This window comes from Salmo salar, chromosome ssa13 (genome assembly GCF_905237065.1).
Source record: "Salmo salar chromosome ssa13, Ssal_v3.1, whole genome shotgun sequence".
NCBI classification, from domain to species: domain Eukaryota; kingdom Metazoa; phylum Chordata; class Actinopteri; order Salmoniformes; family Salmonidae; genus Salmo; species Salmo salar.
Genome location: NC_059454.1, coordinates 91,829,379 through 91,852,329, shown reverse-complemented (window position 1 = coordinate 91,852,329; position 22,951 = coordinate 91,829,379). Strand labels below are relative to the sequence as shown.

Sequence of the window (22,951 nt, the reverse complement as noted above, 5' to 3'; positions counted from 1 at the left end):
CCCTGACCTGTTCACAGGACGTGCTACCAGTCCCAGACCTGCTGTTTTCAACTCTCTAGAGACAGCAGAAGCAGTAGAGATACTCTCAATGAAAAGCCAACTGACATTTACTCTTGAGGTGCTGACTTGTTGCACCCTCGACAACTGTGATTATTATTATTTGGCCATGCTGGTCATTTATGAACATTTGAACATCTTGGCCATGTTCTGTTATAATCTCCACCCGGCACAGCCAGAAGAGGACTGACCACCCCTCATAGCCTGGTTCCTCTCTAGGTTTCTTCCTAGGTTTTGGCCTTTCTAGGGAGTTTTTCCTAGCCACCGTGCTTCCACACCTGCATTGCTTGCTGTTTGGGGTTTTAGGCTGGGTTTCTGTACAGTACTTTGAGATATCAGCTGATGTAAGAATGGCTATATAAATAAATTTGATTTGAATTAGCCTATCAGAAGCTTCTAAAGCCATGACATCATTTTCTGGAATTTTCCAAGCTGTTAAAAGGCACAGTCAACTTAGTGTATGTAAACTTCTGACCCACTGGAATTGTGATACAGTGAATTATAAGTGAAATAATCTGTCTGTAAACAATTGTTGGAAAAATTACTTGTGTCATGCACAAAGTAGATGTCCTAACCGACTTGCCAAAACTATAGTGTGTTTACAAGAATTTGTAGAGTGGTTGAAAAACAAGTTTTAATGACTCCAACCTAAGTGTATGTAAGCTTCTGAGTTCAACTGTATGATAGACAGGGACACAAAACTGAGTTGTATAGAGGATAGATACTACTGAAACCATGTTATTATATATGGGGTATGGTTGGGCGGTATCCAGATTTTCACACGTCATACCGTTTCTGTACCATACAGTATACATTATTACCGGAAGTGCCCACAAGGGGCGCTATTTATTAAATGGTATTGAAAATCATACCATCGGTATTTTGAAATACCCCAGTAGACAATACAAATGGTATATCGCCCAAGGCTAATATGCGTTGCCGAAAACTTGAGAAGTTTTCATTCTGTCCTCTAAATCGTCATAGTAAGTTGCAGCTCTTGTTAAGGGCATGCATAAGTGTGGAATAGATAAAAAGAGGAGCATTATTATTATATGTGACCCACCACCTGGATTCGGTCCTATACTGAAAAATTTGAAGTAGTGTATTTTACATTGGATAAAAGTAGAGACTCCAAGCTAGAAAATTGTAAATCATACACTGCAGTTGAGGAAAAATTTGAAAGTTATTCTGTTTGGAAAGTTGATAAACTTGTTACCCCACTTTTGAGAAAATGTCCCATGAATGTTTTGGTACACCTACTACAGTACTCTTCTTTGTTTACACCCATGCAGCATCGTTCACACCCTCTTAAGCCTCAGCTCCTCCCATCTCTTTAAGGATTCACAGTGTAGTAAAAAAACAAAGATTTCAAGACAAAAAGTTGTGAAAGTAGTAGCAAAAAGTAGTAGTAAAAATTAAATGTATCTAGTCCTTGGCCTATATCCTAATCTGACTTTGGTGCAGGTTCTTCACATTACCATCTCTGGTAAACACACACCATATCAAATAAAATCTAAGTTTATTTGACACATGCACAGGACACAGGTGTAAACGGTACAGTGAAATGTTTACTTGCATAGTGGAGTCTTTTGTTTAGACATGTAGCTAGCTAGCTAACTAGACCTCGGGCCTCTTTCTAGAGCTCCTACAGAGGTCATACATGTAATGTTATCTAGCGAGCCAGCCAGCTAAAGTTAGCTACAGTAGATAGCTAACAGTACTCTTTAACTTAGAATGAAAACGACTTTCTGCAAAATTAGAAACATATTATATCTTAAAATGTAGCTAAACTCTTACCCGTATACATGGATGAACGCTTCTCCCTCATGGATGCCATGGTTGCCCTTAGTTTGATGTAATCCGGAGACAGGAGTTTTATACAACAGCCTTCTTTCTGTGTTTTCTTTTTGGACTCTCTCTGCATTTGGCAATCATCTCTCTGCTTCCACTGGGCATTCCACTTATTTCAAAACTCGGTCAACATCTTCCATGACAACAACACTGTTTCTTCCCCACCATTGTCATCAGAAGACTCTACAATTTCTGGTTCAATGAAAATGTTTTTACCTAAATCAGGGATTTCCTCATTGTCTGAATCATTTTCAGAGTCAAAGAGAGTGAGCATGGCACGATCATCCTCCAGAAAGTAGTCCATCACAACGTTTTCACACTGTGCTTTGTCGATAGCGCTATTACCTTCAGGGCAGCAATGTTGAGAACAGTAGCTACATTTATTCAGTTCTTCATGATATATATTTTTTTAAAGCTGTGGAAAACAGCTTTAAAAACAGGATTTTCCACACATATTTAGCAGCTCATGTTATAGATAGAAGCATGCTACATAGCAGCACAATCCGAACTCATCTCTCGGCATGTCCAACTCATCCATTATCTCAGCCAATCACGGCAAGCAGGAAGGTTCCTGTATTTTTTGAGGCTAAGCCAACTAGGCTCGTTATTTAGCAATTTTATTCGTATTTACAGATGGCATACAAGTTCGTTATTAAGGCCTTCACATGTTCCACATGTTCCATTTGTGCCCAAACAATGTATTTTGATAAACATTTTTACAGAAACTTGAAATGCCTCTCCTGTGAAGTTGTGACGTGCAACGTATTACCTATTTTCTTCAGAATTTTCCTTTGTCTACACCCATTCCTTGAGAGTGTCACGTGTGCTCCCTCTCCGGCCTCTAGGTCACCAGGCTGCTCGTTATGGCGTACACCTGTCACCATCATTACACGCACCTGCGTGTCATCACTCACCTGGACTCCATCACTTCCTTGATTACCTGCCCTATATATGTCACTCCCTTTGGTTCCTTCCTCAGGCGTCATTGTTTCTGTTTTCTGTCTGTGCGTTGTTCGTGTTTCCTGTTTTGTATTATGTTTCATTTATTTATTAAAACACTCACTCCCCAAACTTGCTTCCCGACTCTCAGCGCACATCGTTACAGAGAGGGAGCTTTTGAGCATCCTCTGTTCTCTAGCCGAGCCTGTCTCCCAGAGAGGCCTGAGATGTCCCACTCTCTCTCAGGCGATGTTTGTGCAGTATCTTTAGGGAGGAATTCATTAAAGTGAAAAACAAATGCTCTGGCATTATTTATAACATGCATTGTCAGGACTGTCTGCTATAGGGATCCCTCTGCATGGGTTGGAAAAGGAATGTGGTTGGAATAGGAACCCCAATTCTGTCTAAATTTTACATTAATGGAGATTAAGATTACTAACATTTTCTTCTCCCACCATACATTCTATAGTTTCCTCATACTAGCGTTAACAGCAGTTGTCCATACTAAACAGTTAATTGATAGAGTAGTCTAGCAGGAAAATATTGGATAGCTCATTGGGGCGCTAACACATCATGGCGTAGAAATGGACCATGCTTGTGGCCTTCCTGGTTTATGGTGTTCAGCAAGTTAGGCCATCAAGTATTCTTGGGAGAAAGAGAGTGATGCCATCTTTTTTCATATGTCCATACAGCTCAATGCAAATCTACAGGTACAGTAACTGCCAAAAATAAAGGAAACACTAACATAGTGTCTTAATAGGGTGTTGGGCCACCACAAGCTGCCAGAACAGCTTCAATCTACCTTTGCATGGATTCTACAGGAGGGAGTTTTCAGCCCTGAATACATAATTTGGTGTTTTGTTGATGATGGTGGAAAATGCCGTCTCGTGCGTCGCTTCAGAATCTCCCATAAGTGTTCAATTGGGTTGAGATCTGGTGACTAACACACACACACACACACCCAACCCCCTATGCTCCTTTAAAACCCCTCTTTCAAAGTCACTGATAGCTCTTCTTCTAGCCATGATAGCGAAAAATAATAGGCAACTGGGCATTTTTATACATGACCCTAAGCATGATGGTTAATTGACTCAGGAACCACACCCGTATGGAAGCACCAGTGATTCATTCTGCAGACAACTCTGCATACATTGTAATTCCTCACAAATCCAAGCCTGACCATTGGAAACACCAATAAAACACTTTACATGCTGTATGTGTGTAGTGGTGAGGTTGGACCCAGGCACAGAGAAGAGACCAGACAAGGAATTGGTGGTTAAAGATAAACATAATACTTTACTGAGAAACGGTAAACAAACGATCACAGTAACACTGGGAAAACAACAAACACTAAGTCTTGAAAACTCACTAAGGAGACAAACGCACACGTCAAACAATTCAAGGTTCTGCAAAGGAAACCAGAAAACACCCCTCTTTTAACAGGTAAATCATAATGAGTAGTAAGACACACCTGAGTGTCATTAATGTCTCTAGGACGGTCTCTGCCGCCCTTTGGTGACAGGTGAAACCATGACAATACCCCCCCCCCTTCTAGGAGTGGCTCCAGCCGCGGAGCCAGGGCAACCACCACGTAGTTGGTTGAAGTCCCGAACAGGTCCTGGATCCAGGATGTCCCGGGCATGGGTCCTCATGGGTCCTTGGGACAATAGCCTTCCCAGTCCACAAGGGTACTGCAGGGTGCCTTGGACCCGACGAGCCTCCAACTGACGACGGACAGTGTAGGGTGGATGGCCATCCATAAGTCAAGGGGGCGGAGGAGCAGGTGTGGGCAGAGAGAAGGGACTGGTCCTTACCATCTTGAGAGGGGAGACATGGAAGGATGGCCAGACCCTCATAGACCTGGGAAGCTGGAGACGATAGGTGACTAGGTACATGCGACTCAGGATCTTGAATGGTCCCATGTAGTGTGGAGCGAGCTTCCGTGAGTCCACCTTAAAGGGCAGATCATGGGTGGAGAGCCACACCCAATGACCCGGTCAGAGGAGCCAAAGAGGCCTTCGGTGTCAGTTTGCCTGGTATTGGTGTCGGGCAGAGGAGTGGAGTAAGGAGGATCGGGCTCTGATCCAGATGGGTGACATCGTCGAATGAATGCCTCGGCTGATGGCACCCCTGCATTGGCCTCTTGTTCAGGAAATGGGGGGTGAACCCGAACTGACACTCAAACGGTGACAATCCAATGGATGAGTTCAGCAGAGTGTTATGAGCATATTCCGCCCAGACGAGGTACTTGCTCCAATTGCTGGCCTGAGTGGAAATGAAACAGTGGAGGAACTTCTCCAGCTCCTGATTGGCACGCTCAGTTTACCCATTAGACTGTGGGTGGAACCCCGAGGAGAGACTCACTGACGCCCCCAACAGGGAGCAGAAGGCCTTCCAACACCGTGCAACAAACTGAGACCCACAATCTGAGACAATGTCCTGGGGAAGTTGGTGTAGTCGAAATACATGGGTAATCCTGAGATCAGAGGTCTCCTTCGCTGAGGGCAACTTGGGTAAGGCGATGAAATGGGTTGCCTTGGGGAACCGATCGACGACCACCAGGATAGTGGTAAGTTCTTGGGATGGAGGTAACCCTGTGATAAAGTCTACGGACAGGTGGGACCAGGGCCGACTGGGGATGGGCAGAGGTTAGAGCAACCCAGACGGTCGCTGTCAAGCGGACTTGCTTTGGGCACAGGTGGAACAGGCCGCAACAAAGGATCTCACATCCTCAATCATGTTGAGCCACCAGAATTTTTGTCTCAGGAACTCCAGTGTCCGATTAACCCCTGGATGCCCAGTTAATTTAGAGGAGTGTTCCCATTGTAGCTCTCCAGAACAGGCTGATTGTGGAACATAAAGTCTGTTAGTGGGACCCCTGCCGGGGTCAGGTTCTCAGGTCTGGGCTTGTCGTACCATGGTCTCAATACTCCATATCACAGGGGCCACAATGCGGGAGCTGGGGATGATGGGCTCAGAGTCCCTCTTCTCACTAAAGACATCATGTTGGCGGGACAGGGCATCTGCTTTCTGATTCTTGGATCCAGGGAGATAGACTAGTGTGAAATCAAACTGTTAAAAACAGCCTACCTAGCCTGGTGAGCGTTCAACCTCTTGTCTTCTTGAATGGAGACCAAGTCCATCCAGATCACGAAAGGATGAGGTAACCTCCGCAGTAGAGATTCTGCAACCTTCGCACATTCACCTGTCATGCTCCTGTGGGCTCAGACGTGTGTGTCCCAGCTGCATGGGCTCCTCAATACTGGGTTCGGGGGGCTTGGGGTGCTCAGGAAACCGTGATACTGGGGTAGTGTCAAAAAGGCGCTCTCACGTTCTCGGAGGCGGTTGTCGATCCTGATTGCCAGCGTTATCAGGGACTCGAGGTCCTTTGCCAGTTCCCGACAGGCCAGTTCATCCTTGATTGAGTTAGACAAACCCTGGTGGAAAGCGGTAACCAGGGCCTCCGTACTCCACCCACTCTCGGCGGCAAGGGTGCGGAACTCAATGGCCAAGTCAGCCACTGGTCTACCCCTTGGCGGATGTTGAACAGTCGGCTGGCCACTTCTCGTCCGCCGACTGGGTGGTCGAAGACTAGTTGCAGCTCGGCAGTGAAGGCTAATACGGAGCTACAGGATGGTGGCTGCTGTTTCCACACCGCCATTGCCCACGCCAAAGCCTTGCCCGAGAGTAGAGAGATGTTGGTGATCATGGCCCGATCGGTGAGGAACGAGGAGGACTGTAGCTCAAACACCAGAGAACACTAAGTGAGGAACCCCTTGCATCCTCCCGGGTGGTCATCATACCGCTCGGGGGCTGGGATCTTGGGTTCCCGGTGCAGGTTCCCTGGAAGAGCTATGGCAACGCCTGTAGCCCTGGGCGATGAGACTTGGGCATTGGCTCCTCCTGGGTTGAAGTTGGACTGTAGTTGGAGGGAGTTGGAAAGTGATATTTGGGAGAGTTGTTCTTGCTGCTGCCCCAGCAGTGCCCCTTGGTGGGTTATAACCTTTTTTATCTGGGTGATCTCTACTGCGTCCATGTTTAGGTAGAAGCTTGTTGTGACATGTTGAGGTTGCCGCCCTCTGGTAACAGTTGGAACCATGACAATACCCCCCCTTCTAGGAGTGGCTCCAGTCGCGGAGCCAGGGCAACCACCACGTAGTTGATTGATGTCCCGAACAGGTCCCGGATCCAGGATGTCCGTGCAGGCACCCACGCCCGCTCCTCGTGGAACCATGACAGTATGTCTCCCTCTTCACATTTTTTCATCATACCTGACTGGTAGTGTGCAGGCTTTTCTTACACTAACTTCTCTCACTGAATTCATTTATGCACTTGTCAATGTTCAGAGAAGCTCACAGCTTCACGGCTTAACCCATTAGGACTATGCATAAATGACTGAGCTATGGTGCAAACTCCAAATGTTCAATTTTTCCATTGCATCAAAATGTAACACCATTGCATTTCAGGCAGGAATTCAATACCCTTGTCTGTACATTATGCCCTGAATCTATCCTACCACACCTAGAAATCTGCTCCTTTTATTCTCTGTTCCCAACGCACTAGACGACCCATTCTTATAGCCTTTAGCCGTATCCTCATCCTACTTCTCTTCTGTTCCTCTAGTGATGTAGAGGTTAACCCAGGCCCTGTGTGTCCCCAGGCCCTTTCATTAATTGACTTCTGTAACCGTAAAAGCCTTGGGTTCATGCATGTTAACGTCAGAAGCCTCCTCCCTAAGTTTGCTTTACTCACTACTTTAGCACACTCCGCCAACAATGATGTCCTAACCGTGTCTGAATCCTGGCTTAGGAAGGCCACCAAAAATTCTGAAATTTCCATCCCCAATTACAACATTTTCTGTCAAGATAGAACTGCTAAAGGGGGCGGAGTGGCAATCTACTATAGAGATAGTCTGCAGAGTTCTGTCATACTATCCAGGTCTATGCCCAAACAGTTCGAGCTTCTACTTTTAAAACTCCATCTCCACAGAAATAAGTCCCTCACTGTTGCCGCTTGTTATAGACCCCCCTCAGCTCCCAGCTGTGCCCTGGACACCATATGTGAATTGATTGCCCCCCATCTATCGTCAGAGTTCGTACTGTTAGGTGATCTAAACTGGGATATGCTTAACACCCCGGCCATCCAATCTAAGATAGATGCCCTCAATCTCATACAAATTATCAAGGAACCTAACATGTACAACCCCAAATCCATAAACATGGGCACCCTCATAGATATCATCCTGAACAACTTGCCCTCTAAATACACCTCTGCTGTTTTTAACTACGATCTCAGCGATCACTGCCTCACTGCCTACGCGTCCGTTATGGGTCTGCGGTCAAACGACTGTCAAACGCTCCCTAAAACACTTCTGCGAGCAGGCCTTTCTAATCAAACTGCCCGGGTATCCTGGAAGGATATTGACCTCATCCCGTCAGCAGAGGATGCCTAGTTATATGCCCCGTTCAAAAAATTTTGAACTAAGAACAGATACAGAGCCTGGTTCACTCCAGACCTGACTGCCCTTGACCAGCACAAAAACATCATGTGGCGTACTGCACTAGCATCGAATAGTCCACGCAATATGCAACTTATCAGGGAAGTCAGGAACCAATAAACACAGTCAGTTAGGAAATCAAAGGCTAGCTTTTTCAAACAGAAATTTACATCCCGCAGAACAAATTCCAAAAAGTTTTGGGACACTGAAAGTCCATGGAGAATAAGAGCACCTCCTCCCAGCTGCCGACTGCACTGAGGCTAGGAAACACTGTCACCACCGATAAATCCACGATAATCAATAATTTCAATAAGCTATTCTCTACGGCTGGCCATGCTTTCCACCTGGCTACCCAAACCCCAGCCAACAGCTCTGCACCCCCCGCAGCAATTCCCCCTGACAGAGCTGGTGTAACTGAGTCAGGTTTGTAGGCCTCCTTGCTCGCACACGCTTTTTCAGTTCTGCCCACAGATTTTCAATGGAACTGAGGTCAGGGCTTTGTGATGGCCACTCCAATACCTTGACTTTGTTGTCCTTAAGCCATTTTGCCACAACTTTGGAAGTATGGTTGGGGTCATTGTCCATTTGGAAGACCCATTTGCGACCAAGCTTTAACTTCCTGACTGACGTAATGAGAGGTTGCCTAAATATATCCACTTAATTTTCCTGCCTCATGATGCCATCTATTTTGTGAAGTGCAAAAGTCCTTCCTTCAGCAAAGCACCCCCACAACATGATGCTGCTACCCCCGTGCTTCACAGCTGAGATGGTGTTCTTCGGCTTGCAAGCCTCCCCCTTTTTCCTCCAAACATAACGATGGTCATTTTGGCCAAACAGTTCTATTTTTATTTCATCAGACCAGAGGACGTTTCTCCAAAAAGTACGATCTTTGTCCCCATGTGCAGTTGCAAACTGTAGTCTGGCTTTTTTATGGTGGTTTTGGAGCAGTGGCTTCTTCCTTGCTGAGTGGCCTTTCAGGTTATGTCGATATAGGACTCATTTTACTGTGGATATAGATACGTTTGTACCTGTTTCCTCCAGCATCTTCACAAGGTCCTTTGCTGTTGTTCTGGGATTGACTTGCACTTTTCGCACCAAAGTACGTTCATCTCTAGGAGACAGAATGCGTCTCCTTCCTGAGCGGTATGACAGCTGCGTGGTTCCATGGTGTTTATACTTGCATACTAGTGTTTGTACAGATGAACGTGGTACCTTCAGGCGTTTGGAAATTGCTCCTAAGGATGAACCAGACTTGTGGAGGTCTACAATTTTTTTCTGAGGTCTTGACTGATTTCTTTTGATTTTCCCATGATGTCAAGCAAAGAGGCACTGAGTTTGAAAGTAGGCCTTGAAATACATCCACAGGTACACCTCCAATTGACTAAAATGATGTCAATTAGCCTATCAGAAGCTTCTAAAGCCATGACATCATTTTCTGGAATTTTCCAAACGTTTAAAGGCACAGTCAACTTAGTGTATGTAAACTTCTGACCCACTGGAATTGTGATTCAGTGAATTATAAGTGAATTATAAATTATAATCTGTCTGTAAACAATTGTTGGAAAAATTACTTGTGTCATGCACAAAGTAGATGTCCTTAACCGACATGCAAAAACTGGTTTGTTAATTTAACAAGAAATTTGTGGAGTGGTTGAAAAACAAGTTTTAATGACTCCAACCTAAGTGTATGTAAACTTCTGACTTTAACTGTACCTACCTCATCCCCATATTTGTTTTTGTTTTTCTGCTCTTTTGCACACCAGTATTTCTACTGGCACATCCTCATCTGCACATCTATCACTCTAGTATTAATTGCTAAATTGTAATTACTTCACCACTATGGCCTATTTATTGCCTTACCTCCTTACTTAATTTGCTCATACTGTATACAGATTTTTCTATTGTGTTATTGACTGTAAGTTTGTTTATCCCATGTGTAACTCTGTGTTGTTGTTTTTGTCGCACTGCTTTGCTTTATCTTGACCAGGTCGCAGTTGTAAATGAGAACTTGATCTAAACTGGCCTACCTGGTTAAATAAAGGTGAAATATATTTTTTTAAGTCTCTCCAGCTCACGAAGGTATATTAAACTGCTACTGTGCTGAGTTTCGTAGACGTAAGCTGTATTGCACTTGTTTAAAAGAGCAAGTTTAATGTTGTGAAGCTGACAGCTGTAAGCCTTAGTTATTATTCTGTTTTGAAGTTAAAGATTACTCTTCTACCATACTGAGTAGGTATGCAAATACTTGGTGCACACTGACCAAATCCATAGTAGAATAACAAAGAACTGTTTTCACTCTGAAAACCCTGATGGCATCATGTTTTATCTCTGAAAGTTGTAGGAACACTTTATTTGTACATCATAATATCTCAACACAAGAGTTCTGGCTCCAGTCTTATGTCTGTGTCCATAGTTTATACACACACATTGTCCACATACCAACAGCATGGGATCTGTCTGTTCACATGGAGGTAGGAGGGAAAATATGCCAATGCACCCATGATGAGTGATGGATTACACATCATGTCAATACAATGATAAGGCATTCAAATGTTTTTTTTATTGATTTTTATAATTGCTGGCTCTGCTCCAATCACTGAATACTGCCAACTTGCACATCCATGACAATAATCATAATAACATACAGGCTCCAGTTTATTACTGCTTTTATAAAAAACATGTTTTACATCAACAATCAATAAATTGTTCAGGCAACAACCCTCATGTAAGCATTTCTTTTTTGCAGCTCATCATTTTCACACCTAGTCAATAATTATTGGCTTTATTAAAAAAAGCTTATGATTGCTTTAACTACAGGTTTGACTTGCTGAGGTATTATGAAACCTAAAGGCTTCTTCTGCAAGGAAGGCAGATGACCCATTTTCAAACCTTCAACACTGAGAAAAAAAACACTGAAATATTGCTGAAGCTCTGCATTGTCTCTATCGATCAATTCTATGAAACTTTCTACAGAATTATGCCTACAGAATTGTAATTTTCGTGAATGTTTGCAGTCTAAACCTATATAGTCGTGGCCAAAAGTTTTGAGAATGACACAAATATTAATTTCCACAAAGTTTGCTGCTTCAGTGACTTCAGACATTTTTGTCAGATGTTACTATGGAATACTGAAGTATAATTACAAGCATTTCGTAAGTGTCAAAGGCTTTTATTGACAATTACATGAAGTTGATGCAAAGAGTCAATATTTGCAGTGTTGACCCTTCTTTTTCAAGACCTCTGCAATCCGCCCTGGCATGCTGTCAATTAACTTCTGGGCCACATCCTGACTGATGGCAGCCCATTCTTGCATAATCAATGCTTGGAGTTTGTCAGAATTTGTGGGTTTTTGTTTGTCCACCCGCCTCTTGAGGATTGACCACAAGTTCTCAATGGGATTAAGGTCTGGGGAGTTTCCTGGCCATGGACCCAAAATATTGATGTTTTGTTCCCCGAGTCACTTAGTTATCACTTTTGCCTTATGGCAAGGTGCTCCACCATGCTGGAACAGGCATTGTTCGTCACCAAACTGTTCCTGGATGGTAGGGAGAAGTTGATGGCTGTGTTCTTAGGCAAAATTGTGAGTGAGCCCACTCCCTGGCTAAGAAGCAACCCCACACATGAATGGTCTCAGAATGCTTTACTGTTGGCATGACACAGGACTGATGGTAGCGCTCACCTTGTCTTCTCAGGACAAGCTTTTTTCCGGGTGCCCCAAACAATCGGAAAGGGGATTCATCAGAGAAAATGACTTTACCCCGGTCCTCAGCAGTCCAATCCCTGTACCTTTTGCAGAATATCAGTCTGTCACTGATGTTTTTCCTGGAGAGAAGTGGCTTCTTTGCTGCCCTTCTTGACACCAGGTCACCCTCCAAAGGTCTTCGCCTCAATGTGCGTGCAGATGCACTCACAAGCTCTGTACTGGTGGTGCCCCGATCCCGCAGCTGAATCAACTTTAGGAGACGGTCCTGGCACTTGCTGGACTTCCTTGGGTGCCCTGAAGCCTTCTTCACAACAATTGAACCGCTCTCCTTGAAGTTCTTCATGATCCGATAAATGGTTGATTTATGTGCAATCTTACTGGCAGCAATATCCCTGCCTGTGAAGCCCTTTTTGTGCAAAGCAATGATGGCGGCACGTGTTTCCTTGCAAGTAACCATGGTTGACAGAGGAAGAACAATGATTCCAAGCACCACCCTCCTTTTGAAGCTTCCAGTCTTTTATTTGAACTCAATCAGCATGACAGAGTGATCTCCAGCCTTGTCCTCTTCAACCCTCACACCTGTGTTAACAAGAGAATCACTGACATGATGTCAGCTGGTCATTTTGTGGCAGGGCTGAAATGCAGTGGAAATGTTTTTGGGGGATTCAGTTAATTTGCATGGCAAAGAGGGACTTTGCAATTAATTGCAATTCATCTGATCACTCTTCATAACATTCTGGAGTATATGCAAATTGCCATCATACAAACTGAGGCAGCAGACTTTGTGAAAATTAAATATTTGTGTCATTCTCAAAACCTTTGGCCATGACTGTAGTACTGCTTGTAATTATTGAACAAGAATTGCACTTTTTTGCATCAATCGCACCATCATCAGAATGTGGACTGTTGAGTGAAAATTCTGAGAGTAGTTGTCATTGGAGCTACATAAAATTAGCAAAAAAAGAAACATCCTCTCACTGTCAACTGTGTTTATTTTCAGCAAACTTAACATGTATAAATATTTCTATGAACGTAACAAGATTCAACAACTGAGACATAAACTGAACAAGTTCCACAGACATGTGACTAACAGAAATGGAATAATGTGTCCCTGAACAAAGGGGGGTTCAAAATCAAAAGTAAGTCAGTATCTGGTGTGGCCACCAGCTGCATTAAGTACTGAAGTGCATCTCTTCCTCATGGACTGCACCAGATTTGCCAGTTCTTATTATGAGATGTTACCCCACTTTTCCACCAAGGCACCTGCAAGTTCCCGGACATTTCTGTGGGGAATGGCCCTAGCCTTCACCCTCTGATCCAACAGGTCCCAGACGTGCTTAATGGGATTGAGATCCGGGCTCTTCGCTGGCCATGGCAGAACACTGACATTCCTGTCTTGCAGGAAATCACGCACAGAACGAGCAGTATGGCTGGTGGCATTGTCATGCAAGAGGGTCATGTCAGGATGAGCCTGCAGAAAGGGTACCACATGAGGGAGGAGGATGTCTTCCCTGTAACGCACAGCGTTGAAATTGCCTGCAATGACAACAAGCTCAGTCCGATGATGCTGTGACACACCGCCCCCAGACCATGACGGACCCTCCACTTTCAAATTGATCCCGCTCCAGAGTACAGGCCTCGGTGTAACGCTCATTCCTTCGACGATAAACGCGAATCCGACCATCACCCCTGGTGAGACAAAACCGCAACTCGTCAGTGAAGAGCACTTTTTGCCAGTCCTGTCTGGTCCAGCGACGGTGGGTTTGTGCCCATAGGCGACGTTGTTGCCGGTGATGTCTGGTGAGGACCTGCCTTACAACAGGCCTACAAGCCTCTCTCAGCCTATTGCGGACAGTCTGAGCACTGATGGAGGGATTGTGCATTCCTGGTGTAACTCGGGCAGTTGTTGTTGCCATCCTGTACCTGTCCCGCAGGTGTGATGTTCGGATGTACCGATCCTGTGCAGGTGTTGTTACATGTGGTCTGCCACTGCGAGGACGATCAGCTGTCCGTCCTGTCTCCTTATAGCGCTGTCTTAGGCGTCTCACAGTACTGGCATTGCAATTTATTGCCCTGGCGACATCTGCAGTCTTCATGCCTCCTTGCATCATGCCTAAGGCACGTTCACACAGATGAGCAGGGACCCTGGGCATCTTTCTTTAGTTTTTTTTCCAGAGTCAGTAGAAAGTCCTCTTTAGTGTCCTAAATTTTCATAACTATGACCTTAATTGCCTACCGTCTGTAAGCTGTTAGTGTCTGTTCCACAGGTGCATGTTCATTAATTGTTTATGGTTCATTGAACAAGCATGAGAAACAGTGTTTAAACCCTTTGCAACGAAGATCTGTGAAATTATTTGGATTTTTACGAATTATCTTTGAAAGACAGGGTCCTGAAAAAGGGACGTTTATTTTTTTGCTGAGTTTACATTGGAAATATGTGGGAGGTGTTTTGGGGTAAATAACATATATGGATGCTGTTAGACAAAATTGAGTATCCTTAATCTGGCATGAATGACGTACTACACATGTACTGTAGTTGGGATGTTTCAGGGGATGCATTTACGATGCAGAGGAGAGGTATGAATCATCACCTTCAAGCTCTTCTTAAAACCCCATCAGTGTCAGAATTAACAAAGTAGCTAGTAGCTGTGCAACCTTTTGAATCTGAGCCTTTCTTCAGAATAATTATCAACATAAAATATTCTCAGTTGACATTACAAATTCTCTTGTCTGGGAAAGTATTGCAATCTTTTAGGCCAAATGTTTCTGACACTTTAATTGGCATAAATACATTTGTTAAGATGCTCTCTCTTTCCCTTTACCCAATCAGGAAGCTCAAACCTGGGGTATCAGGGCCTGATATCAGCAAGGATAGATAGCACTTACAAGTTGAAAGTCTTAATGCTGCATTACTTATTTATTGAAATACTGATTATTGGCTTACTGGTACATGCTCCTATGTCATCAATGTCATAATAATCCTCAAACTCTCAGAGACCCATTTACCATCACAAAACGCCTCATTGCATCACAGAGCTCTGCCTATAATAACATAAATGGACCATGAACCAAAATGTGTTCTAAATTAAAAGGAAGTTACAGATTAAGCAAAGTAAATCCCATCGGTTTAATTCGAACTCCATTGAGCAGCAATGTTCAGTGTATGTGGAAACCATTCACAGCACAGTCAATGGTCTGTGACTTCACACTACAATACCCAAGCAAATAAAGGAAAAACACAGAGTTAACCATGTAGGTGTGTGTGATATCTAGTTGATGATGTACATTTGCCACACCCTAATTCCTCCCTAAAATGGCTGCTTCCATTTGGCTCAATTATCAATCAACCAAGCCATTCCTCCCTTCCTCTGCAACACGCATAATAATGAGAAGAACATGCCTTCCACCAATAAACCACCACCATACCCTCCACCCTCCCAGCCACTTTAATGGTAGATACCGCCCGTCCGTGTCCACGACTGATTGAACCATAAAGTCTCCAGCAAACTAATGGAAGGGGCCCACCCACAGCATGCTCACACACAGGAATGGATTCAACCCTTCTGCAATTAAAGCTAATCTGAGGCCAAAGGCATAGCCTAATGGATTTCAATAAAGGAGGCTGGCTGCACCAGACAATTGGGACTTTGATTTATGTGTGCTGAGCTGTAGAGGGAGAGTGGTTGATGTACAGGAAGCACTGTGAGGAGCTGTGAACATCTCAGTGGTTGTTTCTCCTAGAGGGACATCATGCACTGCTGAGTGTAATGACTACAGGCTCAATCTTTCAAAGGTGATGGGTTTGGGGATGGATTGACCTTTACACTGACTAGATTCCTGTTTCCACTCAACATACCATATTGTATGAGCATTTGTCTGATCTTTAAACCTGACCAAACACAGCAGAGCCATAACAGAGGATTTACGATTATTTTATTGGATAGCAAAGGATTCGTGCCTTGTTCTCATTTGCAAAAACATTCTACATTTACAGTGCAGGCTGTTCAAGGTCTTTCCTCCAGTAAGTAAGAATGAAAAATACACAGTACACCACCTGCATGATTTATAAACAATTGCCAGTGGATTCCAGATTATTACTCTCTTCCTACAGACAATGGTGTAACTGTGCACACTATAGGAAACAGAAACAATAGCTAAAGCTGTCATGCTTGTCATATTACATAATACCACAAACACAATGTCTATACAGACATACATAACAACCTCTTGATAACCAGCTATCTTTTCCTCCTGCATCCTCTCTGTCTTTTATCTCATAATCTTTGCTCTTGCTTCCACACACACCAACAGGCACGACAATGCCTCTTCCCCCTCAGGAGGCTGGAAAGACTGCAAGGCACTACAGAGGGTAGTGCATACGGCCCATCACTGGGGCCGAGCTCCCTGCCATCCAGGACCTCTGTACCAGATAGTGTCAGAGAAAGGCCGTAAGAATTGTCAGACTCCAGCTAGCCAAGTCACAGACTGTTCTCTCTACTACCACACGGCAAGCAGTACTGATGTATCAAGTCTGGAACCAACAGGACCCTGAACAGCTTCTAACCCCAAGCCATAAGACTACTAAATAGTTAACCAAATAGCTACCTGGACAATCTGCATTGACCATCTTTGTACTAACTTGTTTGATTCATCATATACGCTGCTGCTACTGTTTATTATCTATCCTGTTGCCTAGGCACTTTACCCCTACCTATATGTATATATCTACCTCAATTACCTCATACCCCTGCACATCAACTTGGTACTGGTACTCTGTGTATATAGACAAGTTAAACGTTACTCATTGTGTACTTGTTCTTCATGTTGTTATTTTTTTCTATATTTTTCTCTCTGCATTGTTGGGATGGACCCTTCAGTAAGCATTTCACTGTTAGTCTACACCTGTTGTTTACGAAGCATGTGACAGATAACATTTGATTTTATGGTTTTCACCATCCTGCTCTCAAGTATTCTCCATGCCTCTAATGAGTCTAATCCAACACCCTGTTTGCAATATCTCGCATATTCTCTCTCTCATTCACACACACTTCACGCCCTAGTTTCTTGCTGTCTAGATTTCTAGCACACACTTAGACACTTCCAACCTATGCTCTCTCCCTATCTCTCTATTCTTTCTCTGCTTCCTTTGAGCTATGGATCGTTTGATGTATTTTCATCACACTGGGCATTTGGTTGGGATTATTATTCATTATTCAGGACTGTTCTTCTCTACCCCCAGCTGGTGTGATAGACAGAGATCCAGCCTGGCAGCCTCCCTCCCTGGGTCTGGTGGTGAATCACACTTTATGTATAGTGACCTGGGCTCTCCAGGAATTAACATTTAAGAGGCGTGCAGTGGCAGCCCACATGCACAGACAGAAGAAGAACAAAGACAAAAGTAGGCATGCACTCACTCATACAAAACAAGAAACCAGATTATTTAATTGCTATTAGGTAAGGCAAACACCCCACCCAATCCCCAACTCCCCATTCCCCAAATCCCCACTGCTTGACTAGATGCGATTTACAAAATGAGCAGTGAACACTGATAAATCATTTTCATGAGCTCTGGTGGTCTTCGCCAACACTTAGGATGACATGGGTGATTGGTCACGGTGCACAATAGTCTCAAAGGCGCTGGTAAAAAAAACGACAGCGATAGAGAGAGAAAGCGTAGTGCAAACAGAAACCCCACACTTTTTTTATCCGACAAATGGAGCCCTTGGGATGTCACGTGTTTACACATTGATTATTTGGGGTAACTATAAAACAACATTACATGTTTACTATGCATGTTTTATGTGTTCCAACTATCATACAACATTAGGCTACAAGATAATTTAAAAAGATAATATATATATTAGCCTACATTGGCATGTTACAGGCTATATCTTCTCATTTAAACAAGTAAAGTACACATTAATTAGGCCTAGACTATACATCAATAGTTGCGTTCTGACTTGCAATAGCAAGCACGGATATTTTTATAATGTTTCTGCAAATCAACATAAAATCGTCTGCAAATTGAATCAGAGTATGCTAAACCAGTAAAAGACTAATAAACAAGCAAACACACGACACATTCGGATCTGATGTAAACGTATCCCATACGTACCTCGGATAAAAACGGACTTCATTATGGAGATAGAATCCAAAAGAAGGCACCTCTTGTGTGCGTGGTAAAATACTTGTTCTCTGCTTGAAAAGCAAAGACCCTGTTCAGAGGGATAGCAGTGGAAAATCCAGGGCACCGTCCATGAAAACTTTAGCCCAAGGTTTTAACATAGAAGCGAGATGGAGAACGCAGTCTCCTCTTCGCGCCACGCTTAGTCATTTGAGAGGTGCGCAGGGAACAAAACCTCCGATTTACATCCGAATACAGACAACCCAAAGGAACGTCTCCAAACGGACCACATAAACGCACGGGTGGCAGCAATCCAATGGGCTACAGAATTAAAACCAGCAGCTGTCCACGGTTAAGAACAGTCATATATCCAATCATCCTTCGTGTGGTTTCCAACGCAGAGTTATCCTAGATGAGTAGTTCATTGTCGGTTGGCTTGTGAAGGTTGGGATCCAAAGACCTGCGCATCTCTAGCAGCTTAGAACAAGACAGGGCAGTGGGGAGATGCAGGCGCGCGGGCGTCTTTTTGAGTCAGAAAGTGAGGAAGCAACTGAGATCATAGACTCATTTACACAGGCAGCCCAATTCTGATATTTTTTTCCACTAATTGGTCTTTTGACCAATCGCATCATATCTTTTGACATCTGATCTATTTCAGAGCTGATCTGATTGGTTAAAATACCTATTAGTGAAACAAATACCAGAATTGGGCTGCTTGTGTAAACGCAGCAAATATGTTGGTGTTGGTGAACTTCTCTGTACTCTGATCACAACCCATATCGTGGGACAACAACCAAATACACGCAGAACCGATGATCGCAACAAACGACATCCACTTGGCAAAAACTTGTTGTATCAACGTTGTTTCCACGTCATTAAAAAACACACAAAGAAACAATATGATGACGATGAATCAATGTGGAAAACTGATTGGATTAGTGAAAAGACTACAATTTTTTTTACCCAACTTTTAACCTAAATCCAATGGCATGGTGACATTTGTTGTTGATTTAACGTTAAATTCACGTTGACAACTCAACCAAATGTAAATCACAACTAGACGTTGAAATTATGTCTGTGCCCAGTGGGTAATACGCATCTCAGGACCGTTATGTGATGGACAGCAAAGAAATTGTATATTTTTATTTAGTGATAGGTGTTATTGCTCTTGATTTATCTCGACCCGTTTAATTGATTGTAACACGTCATAGAAAACGAGCTTATATCATAGGCTATTCGTAATGATAGGTGAGAATGAGATCTCCCTATCAGGCTATTCTAAATTAAGAGAGAGAGACGCCTCCCAGCGGTGGTGTGAACGCTCAAATTACCGCACCTCCCTAACTGTACTGTCTCAACAAGCCTATATTACATAACTATTAAACATGTTGCTGTAAAAAGCACACCATTTAATAGAAGCCTATCAGTCGTTGTTAGATTAAATGTTTTCCATAGAGAAGACAAACATGTTTTTTCTTTGAATGTCTGTAAAACACACTTCAACAGAGAATTATATTTTTGCCTTTTCCACCTTGCCTCGTTGTGTTTATGCTAATCAGCACCATGGACAGCGCACGTACCCACCGCGCTCTTTCCCCTCTAGACGAGTAAACGTGAGGCTATCCTGCAGTAAGGAGTGCAGACGAGAACACTGGTTGTTGTAATTACTAGTCCTGTTTCCATGATAGTGTTTAATGACCACTGTGTGCAAGTAACAGCAGGCCTAGCTCATGCAATGGAAATTAGCACGTTGTTTACTAAACGGAACACTATTTTGCGCCATAGAAAACATAAACTCATCAAAAAAAAGAAATGTCCTCTCACTGTCAACTGCGTTTATTTTCAGCAAACTTAACATGTGTTCATACAAATATTTACACAACAAGATTCAACAACTGAGACAAACTGAACAAGTTCAACAGACATGTGACTAACAGAAGTAACAGTCAGTATCTGGTGTGGCCACTAGCTGCATTAAGTACTGCAGTGCATCTCTTCCTCATGGACTGCACCAGATTTGCCAGTTCTTGCTGTGAGACGTTGCCCCACTCTTCCACCAAGGCACCTGCAAGTTCCCGGACATTTCTGTGGGGAATGGCCCTAGCCCTCACCCTCCGATCCAACAGGTCCCAGACGTCCTCTATGGGATTGAGATCCGGGCTCTTCGCTGGCCATGGCAGAACACTGACATTCCTGTCTTGCAGGAACTCACACGCAGAACGAGCAGTATGGCTGGTGGCATTGTCATGTTAGAGGGTCATGTCAGGATGAGCCTGCAGGAAGGGTACCACATGAGGGAGGAGGATGTATTCCCTGTAACGCACAGCGTTGAGATTGCCTGCAATTACAACAAGCTCAGTTCGATGATACTGTGACACACTGCCACAGACCATGACGGACCCTCCACCTCCACCTCCAAATCATTCCCGCTCCAGAGTACAGGCCTCGGTGCAACACTCATTCCTTCTACGATAAGCGCGAATCCGACCATCACCCCTGGTGAGACAAAACCGCAACTCGTCAGTGAAGAGCACTTTTTGCCAGTCCTGTCTGGTCCAGCGACGGTGGGTTTGTGCCCATAGGTGACGTTGTTGCTGGTGATGTCTGGTGAGGACCTGCCTTACAACAGGCCAACAAGCCCTCAGTCCAGCCTCTCTCAGCCTATTGCGGACAGTCTGAGCACTGATGGAGGGATTGTGCATTCCTGGTGTATCTCGGGCTGTTGTTGTTGCCATCCTGTACCTGTCCCGCAGGTTTGATGTTCGGATGTACCGATCCTGTGCAGGTGTTGTTACACGTGGTCTGCCACTGCGAGGACGATCAGCTGTCTGCCCTGTCTCCCTGTTGCTCTGTCTTTGGCGTCTCTCTAAGTAATGTGCCATCCCGCTGTACAACAACTGGTTGAATCAATGTGTTTTCCACGTCATTTCAAACTCAGCAATGTCAATGTGATTATGTTCAATCAACGTGGAAAACTAATTGGATTTGCAAAAAGTAATCTATTTAACTTCATTTAATCTTTTTTCACCCAACTTTTAACCTAAATCCAATGACATGGTTACATTTTTTGTTGATTTCACCTTGAATTCACGTTAGTTGACAATTCAACCAAATGTAAATACAAAACTAGATCTTTAACTGAAGTCTGTCCAGGAGGATAGATAACACATAGCTTCAGAAAACAAAAACACATATCTGTTAGGGTCAGTAATTTGTGCAAATCTCTGCATTCATTATCTGCCTGTCACACTTGGCATCCATTCACATGAAACAGACATTCTTTATTCCATCGTGGCTGGGACCTCTGTTCCCAACAAGACCTCACAGTCTCATTTCAGCATTCAACATTTGTCAAATTTTGGAGGGTTAAGTTTGGGCATTAATTCTGACTGGTTAAGGTAAGGGTTAAGGTTTAGGATAGGGTTAAAACAGTAAAAACATAATGGTTAGGTGTAGGCATTCATTCTGACTGGTTAATGGTGCAATATGCAGAAATCACAATTTCCTGGTTGCTACAATTCTAATAGTTCTCCCAATTTCAGCTTTTCTGACGTAACAAGCTATGTATAGTGTAGAGAATCATTGTACCGAATCGTACCGAAATAACTTCTCAATAACCAGAAATATAGTATTTTCTGCTGTTTGAAGCTGATGTACAAACTGAAAGTAAAAGACACAAAAACAAAACTTAAAAACAGGAAGCTTAGAATAGCTAACATAGAACAGATCTACCGCTTCTTATTTATATATATATATATATATATATATATTTATTTTTATTTTTTTATTTTTTTTTTATTTTTTTCTTCTTAGACTTGCTTTCAATGAGAATGACAGATATATAACTCACATTTCTATGTGAATTTGGCCTGTTCGCCCAAAAAGTGACATAATGCAGCTTTAAGGTAAGGGTTAAAAAATAAATAATAATACATTTAAAAAAAATAGTGCTTGGATTGAACCCGCAATCCTCGGAGCTTGAGCGCACAGGTAATAGGAACTCATGTTTCCCCCAGTGGACGGTATTGAAGGAATCTCCCGATGTCCTGGATACCTGGCTGAATGTTGAATACTGAAGTCTATCTGGTGTGATCTAGCTACTCTTCCCTACTTATGAGATATGGCTAATTTGCCTCTCGAGGCTGAGAAAATGCTGCACTCCACTGCATTGTCTTTCAGAGAGAAACACAAACCTCATTAACATCTTGCAACCGGGACAATGTGAAATTGCTTATGTTAAGCTGCAATTACATGGCATCCTACTCTTTTTACTCACACTCACATTTCATCATTTAATTGGATTTCCTAACACTTCCTGCTGTTTGCAGGCTGCAGGATGGAGGGGTGTAAGTGTAAGTCTCTCTAAAATGCATGTCTAAATCTGCCTACCCCTAACACTGTGAATAAGAACTTTTGTCAGTAACTCAGTATAATGTAGAAGTAATTCTACCTGTTATACATGTTCCTATGATTGTCCGGGTTGGCAATCTGTTTATTAACCAATACATTTTAGCTGAAGTAATCATGTATCCAATTGACTTGCTCCTGCCATACAGTACAGCTATGACTGGGCTGTAAAGGATTTCCTTCACATTACAACCAGACAACAAGCACAATGATGCAACAAGCTCTTCTGCTTCTTGGATACACACGTTTATATGAAGCTTCATGAAAACTTAGTAGCTTATAAGCTGTCTATAATATTGGTGAATGCTCATGGCATGTTTGCTCTGGTCATCGGCTGTGTTTGTACCATCCCTTTGACTCCAGTTCCACCCTA

At 43.4% G+C, this 22,951-nt stretch overlaps 1 protein-coding gene across 1 annotated transcript in view; it reads right to left on the bottom strand.

The window, feature by feature from the left end:
• LOC106568195 (reticulon-4 receptor) overlaps positions 1-18,885 on the bottom strand; it is a 44,663-nt gene extending 25,778 nt beyond the window's left edge. Inside the window, exon 1 of the mRNA XM_014138322.2 lies at positions 18,163-18,885. Within this exon, the coding sequence (XP_013993797.1) occupies positions 18,163-18,184 (22 nt within the window). The 5' untranslated portion in view covers positions 18,185-18,885. The remainder of the gene's footprint in view (positions 1-18,162) is intronic.
• Between the last annotated feature and the right edge of the window lie 4,066 nt (positions 18,886-22,951).